Below are 14,089 nucleotides of genomic sequence, written 5' to 3' on the forward strand. Positions count from 1 at the left end.
CCAAAGGAGTCTCAAAGCGGCTAACATTCTCCTTTCCCTTCCTCCTCCACATCAAACACTCTGTGAGGTGAGTGGGGCTGAGAGACTTCAGAGAAGTGTGACTAGCCCAAGGTCACCCAGCAGCTGCATGTGGAGGAGTGGAGACACGAACCCAGTTCCCCAGATTACGAGTCTACTGCTCTTAACCACTCTCAGCACACTGGCAAAATTGTTGTTGCTGTTGCTGTTGTTGTTGTTACCTTACTCTAGTACAGTAGTACCTCGTTTTGCGACTGGGATCCGTTCCGGAGCTCTGGTCACTGGCCAAAAAGTACACTAGACAAAGCCGCCGCACAAGCGCGAAGCATGATTTAATGCTGCTGCGCATGCGCGAGCGGCGAACCCGGAAGTAACCCGTTCCGGAACATCCAGGTTTGCTGCGGACGTTCGACGGAATGGGTCCTCGACAAGGTGGACACTAGACGAGGTACCGCTGTATATGCATTTTGGCTGAAGAACTGCGTTGCGAAATGCCGGGAAATGTGAATGCCAAAGCATGGCTGTGTTTCAGTTCCCCCTATAGTTTCAGGAGGTGTAAATTAAGTAGTTCACTTTTAAATGCAAACTGAATTTCCTTCCCCACCCCTATCCAGAACTTTGGCTTCAGCACCATTGAAAACTCATTATTTGCCTCCTTTTGCAAAGCAATACAGTGCTGGGAGCTCCGGCGAGAACCAATTATTACAGTCCTGCTTCCCTCCTTCTCTTTAATCTGCTGCTTCAGAAGCTGTCAAATAATGAAGCTGTGCCATGATGCGATGATCCCCACTTGCATAGAGAAGAGACCAATTTTGTTTACTAGCTGGAGAAAGTGTTCCAAACTCCTAATTAAGCAGAAAGCACCAACACTGCTTGGGAGATGTCCCTGCCACAATCATAATGTTCAGAGGGAACAAGTGGGAAAATTATGTGGGGTGTATGCGATGCAGTGTTACATGAAAGTACTATATTTTTTCGTGTATAACACTCCCCTGTGCATAAGATGCCCCCTATTTTTGGGGACTCCAAATTAAGAAAATGGGGGGAGATTGCCCAGAGTTGCTGAGCTTTTTTGGGGGGGGGGATTTCTTCCACAGAAAGCATATTTTTGCCACCTGCCCAAATTGTCTGTCTTAAAAGGCATTGTGATCCTCAGGGTGTGTTCCTGCGGAGGAGGAGGTCAACAGCATTGATGAGAGACCTTCCTCAGGACATTACACCCAAGGAAAGCAAGGGTACACTCTGAAATATGGTATTGTGAATAGACACTTCTTCCTAATTTTTTTTCTTTTAATAGCTCTTTCAAAATTGCTTCTGTTGGAAGTAAGTAATTTGCCTCATTTGAACATAGCACCACCACTTTATTCCTCTGTTACTAGTCATTTTATAGCGTTCTTGTAATGACCTGTCACATTATAGAAAAAGTAGTAGATCAATAAACGCAGGACAGGTTGGTAATTAAAATGATGCAATGCACACATTGGAAGTTCATTTGTGATTCTATAATGGTGCTGTTCCAAGGTGCTTTGTGCATGTTTTATGAGAAACAATTGGGAAAGGTATTAATTGTGTGCATGTTCCTTGTAGGGCTGTACATTTCTTAATTTGTAAATAGCAGAGGGGGGAGAGGTCTGGGTGTAACTCTGCTCTGAATGGCTCAGTGAAAAGGAGCAGGTGCAGACGGTGTGACTCCTCTTTGCTTGAAAGTGTGCGCGGCACAATTGGCTCCGATTCTCACACATATATTTAATCGTTCTTTGGAGCTGTGTAGAGTCCCTTCCTTCCTTATGCATTCTATCATCATTCCTGTACCTAAGAAACCTTCCATCAGTGTGATGAACGATTATAGACCGGTTGCTTTAACATCTGTGGTAATGAAAGTATTTGAGAGACTAGTGTTGGCCTATTTGAAAGACGCTATTGACCCTTTGCTGGATCCTTTGCAATTTGCTTATCAAGCTAATAGGTCAGTAGATGATACGGTCAACATGGCATTGCAATACATCCTGCAACACTTGGATTCCTTGTGGACCTATGTGTGAGTTCTGTTTGTGGACTTTAACTCAGCTTTTAATACTATTGCCCCATCTAAATTGTTTTCTAAATTACTTCATCTTAATGTACCTGCCCCTGTTTGCCGATGGATATACAGCTTTTTAACGGACAGGAGGCAGCAGGTGAGGTTGGGGGAAATTATATCGAGCAGCAATACCGTCAATACAGGTGCTTCCCAGGGGTGTGTCCTTTCCCCGCTGCTTTTCTCTCTATACACAAATGACTGTACCTCAACTGATCCATCAGTTAAGATCTTGAAATTTGCTGGTGACACAACAGTTATTGGGCTTATCCAGGAGGAGGATGAATCTGTGTATAGGAGGGAGGTAGACCATCTTGTTTCGAAATAATTTGGTACTAAATGCCCAAAAGACAGTTGAAATGGTAATTGATTTCAGAAGGCACTCTTCTGTCCTGCCGCCAATTTCCATCCTTGGTAACATGGTTGTAGTAGTAGAGTCCTTTAAGTTCCTGGGCTCTATAATTTCTCAAAAGTTAAATTGGTCAAGCGACATCAATAGTATTATTAAAAAGGTCCATCAGAAGTTGTATTTTCTGCGTCGACTAAGGAAATTTAAATTGCCCCAGGAAGTGTTGATCCAATTTTACAGAAGCATCATTGAAACTGTTCTCTGTAATTCTATTACTGTTTGGTATGGTACAACATCCAAGACAGACAAGAAATGGCTCCAACGAGCTGTAAGAATTGCAGAAAGGGTAATTGGTGCTAGCTTGCCTACAATAGAGTCAATCTATGCTACCAGAGTTAAGGAGAGAGCAGAGAGAATTGCAGCAGATCTTTTACATCCCTGCCATCATCTGCCAGATTTACTCCCATCTGGACGTTGCTACAGGTCTTCATATACAAAATCGGCCAGGCACAGGAAAAGTTTTTTTTTCTTCCTTGTGCCATTAAATTGTTAAATTTGTAGATGTGTAGCTGAAGGGGAGGTCAATTATGGGTGGGTTTCTTTGCTTATTTGTATTGTGAGTGGGAAAGTGTGTGTATGTTTACATTGCAATGTAGCCGAAACAAATTCCAAGTATGTAGGAAAATGTACTTGGCCAATAATAAATTATTATTATTATTATTGAGCAAATTCAAGGAGGAAAAAGCTATCAGTGGTAAGAGCCATTATATCAGCACCCATTTTCCTTGTCTTTCCCGTCTCTCTCAGTCCAGGGATTTCCATGTGGGGACAGAAAGGTATAAAAGGGAGATGCACCATTTCCCGGGGTTCCTTCCTATATTCTTTGAGGCAGGGACCCTACAGCTGTAGTTCTTTCTTTTCTGTAATAAAAGGATCAGTTTGTTTTTCCTGACAGCATCGTGTGGTCTCTGTCATTTCCCGGCGGAGCTGAACTTAGTGCAAATTTTGGAGCTTCCGACCTGCGCCTGTCCTTCCTAAAAGGCTGTGCGTTTTAGGGGCAATTTTCCAGAACAACAGTATTGCTCTGAATACCAGTTGCTAGAAGACACAGGAGGGGGGAGAGCTCTTGTGCTTGAATCCTGCTTGCAGTTTTCACACAGGCATCTGGATAGCTGCTGTGAGACTAGATGGGCCATTGGCCTGATCCAGCAGGCTCTTCGCATGTACTTATGGAAACTCATACAAATGTTACTGCTCCTTTCCTGGCAGATCTCTCCTTTTGTGGTTGAACCGATTCCTGAAATTCCAGTCTGGACTGTGACTCACTCTATGTCAGGTTGAAATAATTTATGTCACACTGACATTTTCTTGCTAATATTCAAGGAGGTTTATGTATATATTGTAGCGGCAGCACGTGAATTCAGTGCTATTCGCATTCAAATGTGAGCCTGCCCGTTTCATGCTCCCCAAAACGATAGGTGAACCGAAGGGAAACTGTCCTTCAAAATTCACAGGTCTCTGAATTTTGTGATTCAGCTCTCCACCCCAAGCATATGTAGAAATAATAATAATAATAATAATAATAATAATAATAATAATAATAATAATAATAATAAATTGGAGGAGGAGGAGGAAATGTGCAGAGAAATGCATACATGAGTGAAAATGCCACACAAAAGTGTCTTTTATTATGGGGAGCCGCTTTCAAAATTTTGTGTATTAGGAGAAATGAGCACTGGGAAATTTTGTTGGCCCAGAGCGAAAGAGAGTGTCTGGATGTCTGAAGATTAAAAGTCCTTTGAAATCAAAGCGTTTGATGGCACTTTAATTCAAAATTCAAATTTGAGAGCTTGGCTAACGAATAAAAGGTTTTCAACTAGTGCTATGCTGAAATCCCATTCAAAAATTATCAAAGGGGAGAAGAATCTCAGTGAAAGTCTCATGAAGGGGATACGTGTTGTTTTTTTGCTGGGCTCGGCTTACTCTTGAGGTGACTGATTCTACAAATCATTGGTCCAGTGCCCTACAGCCTTCCTGGCTTCATACACTTGAGCGAAATCCCGGGGGGCGGGGGGGGGGGGAGAGAGAGAGAGAGAGAGAGAGAGAGAGAGATGGCAGAAGTCAATGCCTCATATAATACTTTTTCAGATCAGAAAGTGCGGGCAATCAGGGAATCTGACCAGCACTGGTTAAATATTGGGAGAGATTCGATGTTGCACTGTTACAAATGTTCCATTAGTGTTAGAATTTCTACTTGCCCAATGGAATCATATCCCCCTTTCCCCACTCCCTACACCCCCAGAGCCCATTTTGGCAGGTGAGAGGGTACAACATGGGGGGGGGGAGGAGAAGGGGAAGTTCCTAAGGCACTAGTGGAAATCCGTGTGTGTGTGTGTGTGTGTGTGTGTGTGTGTGTGTGTGTGTGTGTGTGTGTGCTAGCAGGACCAGTTATCTAAATCCAGCCCATTCAGTGGAAAGAAAAACAGACACTGTCCTCGGCCACCTTGCAGTGATAATGCAAGACCAAAGCCCCAAACACCCCCCCCCCGGGGGAAAAAAAGCATTTTTTAAAAAATCCTAGAAGGGTCCTGAGAATGAGTCAGAACAATGAAAATGTCTTTCACAGGTGCAGAAAGCATTAAAAAAAACCTGGAGGATGGATTTCAGAAAAGCAACGTTTTCACTGCTGTAAAATAACACATCCCCCATTCTGTTCCTCTGTTGTTTATTATCTTGTTTCACGGCATTTTGAACTGAGACAGGCTGCAAACATATCCTTTAAAACGTTGCCTTGTTTTGCAACCATGCTGCATTAAGTTTGAAAATTAGGCGGTGTTGTGAATTGATGACTTTTGAAACAAAATACAGCATTTGGTTGCTGTCGTGGCTTTGCTAAACAATCCGAGGGTGGAATACCACCTCCTTGCAGTGTGATAAATACAGCGAGAAGGAAGGGGGAAAAAAAGCCATGTGGGAATTGTGTCTTTGCTGTAATTCTCTCTTTACGCATTGCTACATAAGATGACACACAGTGTAAGACATACACTGACACATTCATGTACACACAAGTGCACACAGCTCTGGGCTGTAGGGGAACGTCTTAATTTAGACTACTAGCATAGTGGTGTTTTATTAAATCACGAATGATTGAGATATAAAGAGAGGGATTGTTTCGCTCCTATTGCAGGATCACCAAAATGATGGCGATTAGCAGCCGGTTCAGGACAGATAAGGGACACGATGCTCCAGAAGCCATCAGAAGTGGCTCTCTTGGTGAAGTAGATCCCCTATACTAGTTTCCTGGCAGTAGGGTTATTGGGTTGCTGTTGCTTACAGGGTTGGGGAGACGATAGGGAGGTCATCACAGTCACCCTCAGTCTTGGAAACACCTGGCATGCAGAATATTGGTCTAGCTAGACCTTGGTGTTGTTCTCCAAGGGAGGTTTTTTTAAAGCCAACTCAGCCTGGAACTGTTGTAAATTTAGCATTGCAATACTGGTGGAATTAATTGATGGATTAATTCTATAGCCACTGGGGCAGGTGGGCCTTTTTAATTCTCTTTCCATATTCTCTTGCAATTTTACCGCATGGCACTGTGGTCTAAACCACAGAGCCTAGGGCTTGCTAATTGGAAGGTCGGCGGTTCGAATTCCTGCAAAGGGGTGAGCTCCCGTTGCTCAGTCCCAGCTCCTGCTAACCTAGCAGTTTGAAAGCACGTCAGTGCAAGTAGATAAATAGGTACCGTTCTGGCGGGAAGGTAAACGGTGTTTCCATGCACTGCTCTGGTTCACCAGAAGCGGCTTAGTCATGCTGGCCACCAGGGCCGGCCCTAAGGCAAGGCTGGGTGGCGCAATGCGCCAGGGCGCAGGGCCGCCAGGAGGTGCCACGCTGCGCCCGCCAGACAGCCCGGCCGCCCTCCCGCTCACCCTGCTCCTTGCCTCCCTCCCTCCTGACACGGGTTCGAGTCCCAGCCTCAGCCTGGCAGATCAGGTCAGGGGCATGAGGAGGACAAGAGGCTGGGCACTGCACGGCACCCCCCCCCCCAGCAGAGGCCTCCGCACAGGAGGAGGCGGCGCAAGCGCCCCGGAGGACAACCAGGCAGCCCGGCCCACCCTCAGCGCCCGGCCCGCCCATGCCATGTCCCTCCTCTGCGGAGTTGGGGGGCGGCGACGGAGGGACCTTTGCGCCACGCCGCTCTATGTGGTTAAGACGGGCCTGCTGGCCACATGACCTGGAAGCTGTACGCCGGCTCCCTTGGCCAATAAAGCGAGATGAGTGCCGCAACCCTAGAGTCGTCCGCGACTGGACCCAACGGTCAGGGGTCCCATTACCTTTACCTAGTTTTACCTAGTAAATCTCCCCCGAAAGGCATGTTGGGAGATGGAGCGAGACTACAGAGGGGAATTCTGGATGGCTGCCTGGAGCTAATGGTGTCTTTTTGTGTGGAATGTGGCATATTATGGCTCCTGTAAGCAGAAATCGAAAATGGAATTGCTGGAATGTGGATAACAACAGGGGGAAATATTTCACACAGAACTATGAAGGCGAAAGTTGAACAGACCAGCGGTTGCAAACATAAATGAAAAGCAAGCAAAGGATCAACATTGGAATGGTTTATTGACTAATTAAGAAATTCAATGTGATACTAGATGATCAGCAGTCCCTAAAATTCAGAGCATGGGAAGTCACCCTAAGATATATAATTTGGCATTAATATTTGGCTTTTTTATTGTATTGTAATTTGGAATGTTTTAATGTGGTTTTTTATTGGATTATTAAAATGGAAAACTTAAGAAAAATTGTTTCCTAAAAAAAATTGAGCGTTGCAATAATTTGCTCCTCTTGTCCCTTCCTTCCTTCCTTTCTCATGCAGGGTAGCTTTTATGTGCCCTCTGAAAACTGCATGCAGCATGCGCACAAGTGGCACAAAGACCTTTGCCTCCTGCTCCTCAAGGCGTATCGAGGACTCCACATGTACTATGCCTTCATCACGAAGGAGATTCCTAATTTGCCGCAGCTGAAGTTAGGTAAGAGGACAGCCATGGCCTGAGATCTGAGCACGTGGACCAGTTCAACCAATCTCCCCTCTTTGCTTTCATAATGAAACTGCTTACACACATCAGTCCAGTTGCCTTGGCAATGGGCTCACAGTTTCCTCTCCCTTTTGTGTTGTTTGGAGCACCTTCAAGCAACCATAAAAAGGAAACTTTTTGCAGGGGACACCAAACCCCCAAATTTCAGTTTATCCCCAGCTTAAAGCAGGCCACACTTCTTGCAGCCACAACCCTCTCACCACCTGCAATATAATGGCAACAATGCCAGCCTCCCTGACAGGCTGTTCTCCAAGTTCACAGAACAATAAACATTTAGAATGTTGTTTAGTCCTTGTGCCCAGGGCCGTCTCGAGCAGGTTGGGCGCCCTGGCGCTGAGGCGTGGAGATCACTCCGGCGCCCTCGCCGCGCAGTGCCCCCCCCTGCCGGCCCGGCGCCCTGGCGCCCTGTGCCACTGAGAGTGCACCTAGAGCCGGGCCTGCTTGTGCCCTCCATCTTTCCCAGCGTCAGGGTCTTTTCCAGGGAGTCTCTTCTCATGAGGTAGCCAAAATCTTGGAGCCTCAGCTTCAGGATCTGTCCTTCCAGTGAGCACTCAGGGCTGATTTCCTTCAGAATGGATAGGTTTGATCTTCTTGCGGTCCATGGGACTCTCAAGAGTCTCCTCCAGCACCATAATTCAAAAGCATCAATTCTTCAGCGATCAACCTTTGGAATACAATCTATAAAGAACTTATTCTGCATCCCATTATTCTGATTATCACCACCCCAAGCTTTCTTACTCCTCAAAGAAATACAATGAGTGACTATATAGCCAATGTAGCAGGAATGGCTGTTCAAAGAACAGGTCTTCTTTCTCTCGTCCTCACCTGCAGCCCACCCAGGGCCCCAAGATCTGCTGTGGCGAGTTGAGGGACGCATTGGATAATATTTTTTTTGGGGGGGGGGGGGTGGAGTGAGAAGAAGAGGAACTATAAGTGGTGTTTGTGTGTGTGTGTGTGTGTGTGTGTGTGTGTGTGTGTGTGTGTGTGTGCATATCTTTTTCTAAGCCCCTTTGAGCAGCTCTGTCAGAGGTTCTTGTGACTACTCTAGAGTAACGACGCTCCGCACGCTTGTCTTTCAACAGTTTTTATTTAGTGCAGGCTATTTACAGTGAGCTGGGTATGTACAACATGTCTGCTCAGTCCGATGCAGAATCCGGCACTGAACCGCCCCTTGACTTCCTCCAACATAAGAGTCTTGGGACAGCAAACCTCCTTCCCCTCCTTCTCCTGCGTAATTCCGGAACCGGAGGAAAGGGTCTACGCTCCATGTTTTCCTTCTCCCCCCTTTCCCCCTCTCTCGCTCCCTCCTGCATAGCAGGGGCTCTCCCATGCTGCCAGAGCCATGGCCCTCTCTCCCCACTTCCTGACTGCTTTCCTCAGCGTCCTCGCTGCCATTGCTGCTTAGGGAGGAACTGCTTATGATGATAGGGGGAGGTTCTCTATACTCTTTTCCCCTTACAAGCTCCTTTGGTGAAGGGGGAAAGGGGGATGTATGTATTTTTGTTGCTGCTGCTTAAGGGGTAAACTACATATTTTGTTGTTATTTTTTCTTTGCAAATTTTACAGATTTTTTTTTAATTACCCAACACAAAGTGTTGTCTTCCAAGACAAATACAGGTACAGGTGTCCTTAGTCTCATGTACAGTCATCCACATGGCATCAAAACAAACTTGGAAAATCTTTTGCATTACAAATCAAGCTCACACCCACAGGGTACACTTCAATCCACAGGGTAGACTTCAGTCTAAAGTGTTAAGATAATTTCTCCATAGTAGCTGCTGTGACTGAGATGGGAAAGGAGATTACTGTACTATTGTTAATATACAATATAACGCTAGAGCATATGGAGTCAAACCCATATTTGTTTGTAATTCCTCTTATTAGGAATTCCTCAGCGAATTAACTATTCCATAAGTGCCACATTCCACATATTGGGTCCAAATTTCATTGGTGGGAGGGGGTGTTTTCCCCCCAAGTGGAAGCAACTATTTTACTCACTGCTGTCATAAGAAAGAATACCAACTCTATATGCTTGACATTTGGATCAACATCGTTTTCCATTGATAGCAGGTCTAACATAAGATCGGGTACAAGATGTTGTACCCCATAGTGGCAGATGGCAGTGAAAAAAATTGGGTCCAGAAATCTTTAAGCTGTGGGCACTCCCACCATTTGTGGAGAAATGTGCCTTTCAGCTTACATTCTCTCCAACATAAAGGTGAGAGAATATGGTTAACTCTTGAAAGGTGTAGGGCTGTCCAGTCCCACCTTATAATGACCTTTAAAGAGGCTTTCTGGAGTTTAGCTGAAATGATATGCAGCCGGAGTTTAGAGCATATTTGTGTTCCCCACCTCTCCCTAAGATTCTACCCATTGTCCATAGGATGTTGTTGTTGTTTAGTCATTTAGTCATGTCCGACTTCGTGACCCCATGAACCAGAGCATGCCAGGCACTCCTGTCTTCCACTGCCTCCCGCAGTTTGGTGAGACTCATGTTCGTAGCTTCGAGAACACTGTCCAGCCATCTCGTCCTCTGTTGTCCCCTTCTCCTTGTGCCCTCAATCTTTCCCAACATCAGGGTCTTTTCCAGGGAGTCTTCTCTTCTCATGAGGTGGCCAAAGTATTGAAGCCTCAGCTTCACGATCTGTCCTTCCAGTGAGCACTCGGGGCTGATTTCCTTCAGAATGGATAGGTTTGATCTTCTTGCAGTCCATGGGACCTCAAGAGTCTCCTCCAGCATCATATCCATAGGATATGAATCTTTAAATAGGTCAATTTTTTTTTAATTCCCTGATTAAATGGGGGGCATAGAAGACTAGCAGGCCTTTGAAATTTTAATTTAGGATGAATGATGTCACCATTTTATTCCAATTGGCAGGAATAACTCCTGTAATGAATTAAAGAGGGAACTGTATGTATTATCCAACTTATCTTTGATTTGCTTTTTGCCAAAGGGTAGATTGTGGTCTTTATTTATGCTATATTGAGTTGGTGGTGAATATTTTTTTTTTAATTTGGGGGGGGCACCTTGTTGTATCTGGGAAGATATATGAGAAAAGATGGAGCAACCAAGCGCATTCCATCATTTCAATTGAGACATTTGGCTGAGGTCTTCTGATGTTCCTATTATCATGCAAATCAGCCCTGGACACAGATGCTTCTGAAATAATGGATTGTACCTTTTTCTTTTTCTTTTTCTTCTTTTCTAGAGGATCTTTCTGTAGAAGGCACCCTGTTGCAGCTGTCTGCAGAGCTACAGGTAGCTAGCACAATAACATACACCCATGCATGCATTTCCCAAACAACTGCAAGAGCAATATTTCATTTTGCCTCTTCAAAGATTCATGTCCATTGTCAAGTGCATGCATTTGTCTATGGCGGAGGGAGTGTTGTGTTAGAATGCAGAAATTACGTGAGTTTTTCATTCCAGCACAATGATTTCTGCATGTGGGGTTGGAGCACTTTCTGTCAGTGATTTGCAAATCCATTTCATTCCAGCCCATTCCCCTTTTGCATGTTCTTTCCCATAATTCAATTCTGTTCAGTTTCCTTATTCACATGTCCTTGTTATTTTCTAAAAAAATCCCCACAAACCTCCTCAAACATCTTTTTTTCTAAAAAAAATTATACATTATAATATTTATCTTCTGTCAGAAACGTATCCAAATACTTTGTTATGTTTAAATTGCTGAGAGGTGACACATGATCATGCCTTCTAAGTGACATGGGGCAGGGCCTTCTTGGTGGTGACGCCACATTTTGAGAACGTCCTACCTAGTGACATCTGGTTGGCTTTCACAGTGGATATATTTAAACAAAGGCATATCTATTCTTTTGCCCAGGGTTTTGTATCTTAATGACAATTGTTATTTCTTGGAGTAGTCCAATCGTTTGTCACTGCTTCCGATTTGATTGTGATCCTGTGGTTCTAACTCTGACTTTTATCATGCTATGCCTTGTTTTACCTAGCTGATGCTCTTATCCTCACTTGGTGCAGATTGGGGGGGGGAATGTAAAAATAACTAGGAAATAAGTGAATAAATAAATAAACCCTGATCCATATGCAGACCAAAAGATTTTGGTCTGGGAATCTGCAAAAATCAAATACCTCAAGCTTCCTTACCCCCTATGAAGAAAAGTGAAGGCTATTGAGGCTTCTTTAAAGAAAAAGAAAAAACTCTGAAAGGCTTGGAATGAGGTTTATTTTTTCCTCTTCAAATATAATACAAAATCACTGAATGAAGTTGATTGGCAGTAGGCACAAAACAGAAAATACTTTCACCCAACACAGAGTGGTTCAGCTTATAAATCTTTCTGCCACACGATAGATACAATGATGGCTACAGTCACTCAAAAGGGATATCCAGCAGAGTTGTTCTTAGGCATGGGATTTTCTGTGGGTGGACGAAATTGGCCTAATATCTGCTGAATGTGGGATCTTATTGTGAGGCGATCACTGGTGATGTTTCTCGTGGCTGGCATTATGGAGCCCTGTGGTGTTCTAAGAATGGCTAGATAGTATTATGCTCAGTTCCAAAGCGAACAACTTGATTAAGGCAGGGGCATTATCATTATTATCTATTCATGTACGTGCCACTTAATTGCCAAGGTGTCTTCTAAACGGTTTTACAAGTATAAAAGCAATTGCAAAAAAATATTAACACACCTAATTGAAATACACAAGAAAACGACTCCCTTGAAAGATTACAATAAACCGCCCACACTTAGAATATTCAATACAAGAGCCCATTAAAACAGCTCAACCATTAAAAGAGTCAAAACAGCCATTGAAACGGGAAGTTTGGTTCAGGAGATCGGGGAAATGCTTGCTTAAACAGGTGCAATGGCAATACCAATGGGATATCCCATATTTCAGCAGAGGGAGTATTCAAGAATACTTGGGCTGCCAATGTTACGGACAAAAAACCCAAAGCTGGGATGACAGGCGAAAGCATTCACACCAGTGGTGGAAAAAGGTGATTTATTCACAGTACAGTAGGAAGATTAAGGGGAACCCAGTTCCAAATCCTATACATTCAGAGATTTATACATTTCAAATACATTGGTTGGACTCTGACATGATCCTGTTTGCTATCAGTGTTCCCTATGACAATGTGCTGTTTCCTTCTTTTTCTTACCTCATTTTGCAGAGCCAAGAGTTAGCGCTTGGTAAACAGGGGTAAAGGAGAAGAGAAGGTTAAGGGGTGATATGATAGCCATGTTCAAATATATAAAAGGATGCCATATAGAGGAGGGAGAAAGGTTGTTTTCTGCTGCTCCAGAGAAGCAGACATGGAGCAATGGATTCAAACTACAAGAAAGAAGATTCCACCTAAACATTAGGAAGAACTTCCTGACAGTAAGAGCTGTTCGGCAGTGGAATTTGCTGCCAAGGAGTGTGGTGGAGTCTCCTTCTTTGGAGGTCTTTAAGCAGAGGCTTGACAGGCATATGTCAAGAATGCTTTGATGGTTTTTCCTGCTTGGCAGGGGGTTGGACTGGATGGCCCTTGTGGTCTCTTCCAACTCTATGATTCTATGATTCTAGGGTAAAGGACCTCTGGACGGTTAAGTCCAGTCAAAGGTGACTATGGGGTGCGGCACACAGATTGTTTGTCCACAGAGAGCTTTCTGGGTCATGTGATCAGCATGACTAAACTACTTCTGGTGCAACGGAAGACTGAAACCAGGGCACACCAAAACTCCGTTTACTTTCCTGCTGCAGCGGTACCTATTTGTCTACTTGCACTGGCATGCTTTTGAACTGCTAGGTTGGCAGGAGCTGGGACAGAGCAGCAGGAGCTCACTCCGTTGTGGGGATTTGAACCGCCAACCTCCCGATCGGCAAGCCCCAGAGGCTCCGTGGTTTAGACCACAGCGCCCCCTGCACCTTTGACTGGACTTAACCTTCCACAAGTCCTTTACCTTTACCTAACCAGGGTAAGGGGGTGATAGCATGTTTGGGGTTTTTCTAGCTTACTTTGCTGCTCAGTACAATTTTTAAGACAGGGCAAGGTCGCAAGATATGGGAGTTGGGCGCTGGCAGTCTCATGGTAGCTTTTGCTGACCATTGCAGTACAGCGTTTATGTGCCAGAAGGTTGAAAAATGGCAGAACTGTTGAATGTTTATGCTCTTCCCCAATTCAAGCTGGGTTAAAGGGTTACAGGGGAGACCAAAACGATGCTTTGCTTGCTTCTAGCTAATTTCCGAGGCCAAAGCTAAAGTCCGCTGCATGTTGAAGGATGAAATCTCTTGCTAATGCCTGGTGTTTGAAGCATGGTGGAGTTTATTATTCTAGTAAGGAAGCCATTGAGGTTCCCTTCAGATTCTTTGACCAACATCCTTGCTCTCAGCTTTCTGGGGATGATAGGAGTTGGAGCCCTACAATGTACAAGCAGCACCATGTTGGCAAACCCTGAACTAAGACATGCATTTTACAGTATTATCTGATACTCAGAGGTATGTTGCATCAGAATATGGAAGCTCCATTTCGCTGCCATAGCTAAGAACGTTAGACCGATCCTCCCTCCGTGTAATTGATCTGATCTGGGGAA

General features: G+C 44.6%; 1 protein-coding gene across 2 annotated transcripts in view; it reads left to right on the forward strand.

The window, feature by feature from the left end:
• FAM135B (family with sequence similarity 135 member B) overlaps window positions 1-14,089 on the forward strand; it is a 125,586-nt gene that overhangs the window by 75,503 nt on the left and 35,994 nt on the right. For both annotated transcript variants that reach the window (XM_035125308.2, XM_060277592.1), the window contains 2 exons: window positions 7,318-7,471; window positions 10,747-10,796. In XM_035125308.2, the coding sequence (XP_034981199.2) occupies window positions 7,318-7,471; window positions 10,747-10,796 (204 nt within the window). The remainder of the gene's footprint in view (window positions 1-7,317; window positions 7,472-10,746; window positions 10,797-14,089) is intronic.

Source organism: Zootoca vivipara, chromosome 8, assembly GCF_963506605.1.
Source record: "Zootoca vivipara chromosome 8, rZooViv1.1, whole genome shotgun sequence".
Lineage (NCBI taxonomy): Eukaryota > Metazoa > Chordata > Lepidosauria > Squamata > Lacertidae > Zootoca > Zootoca vivipara.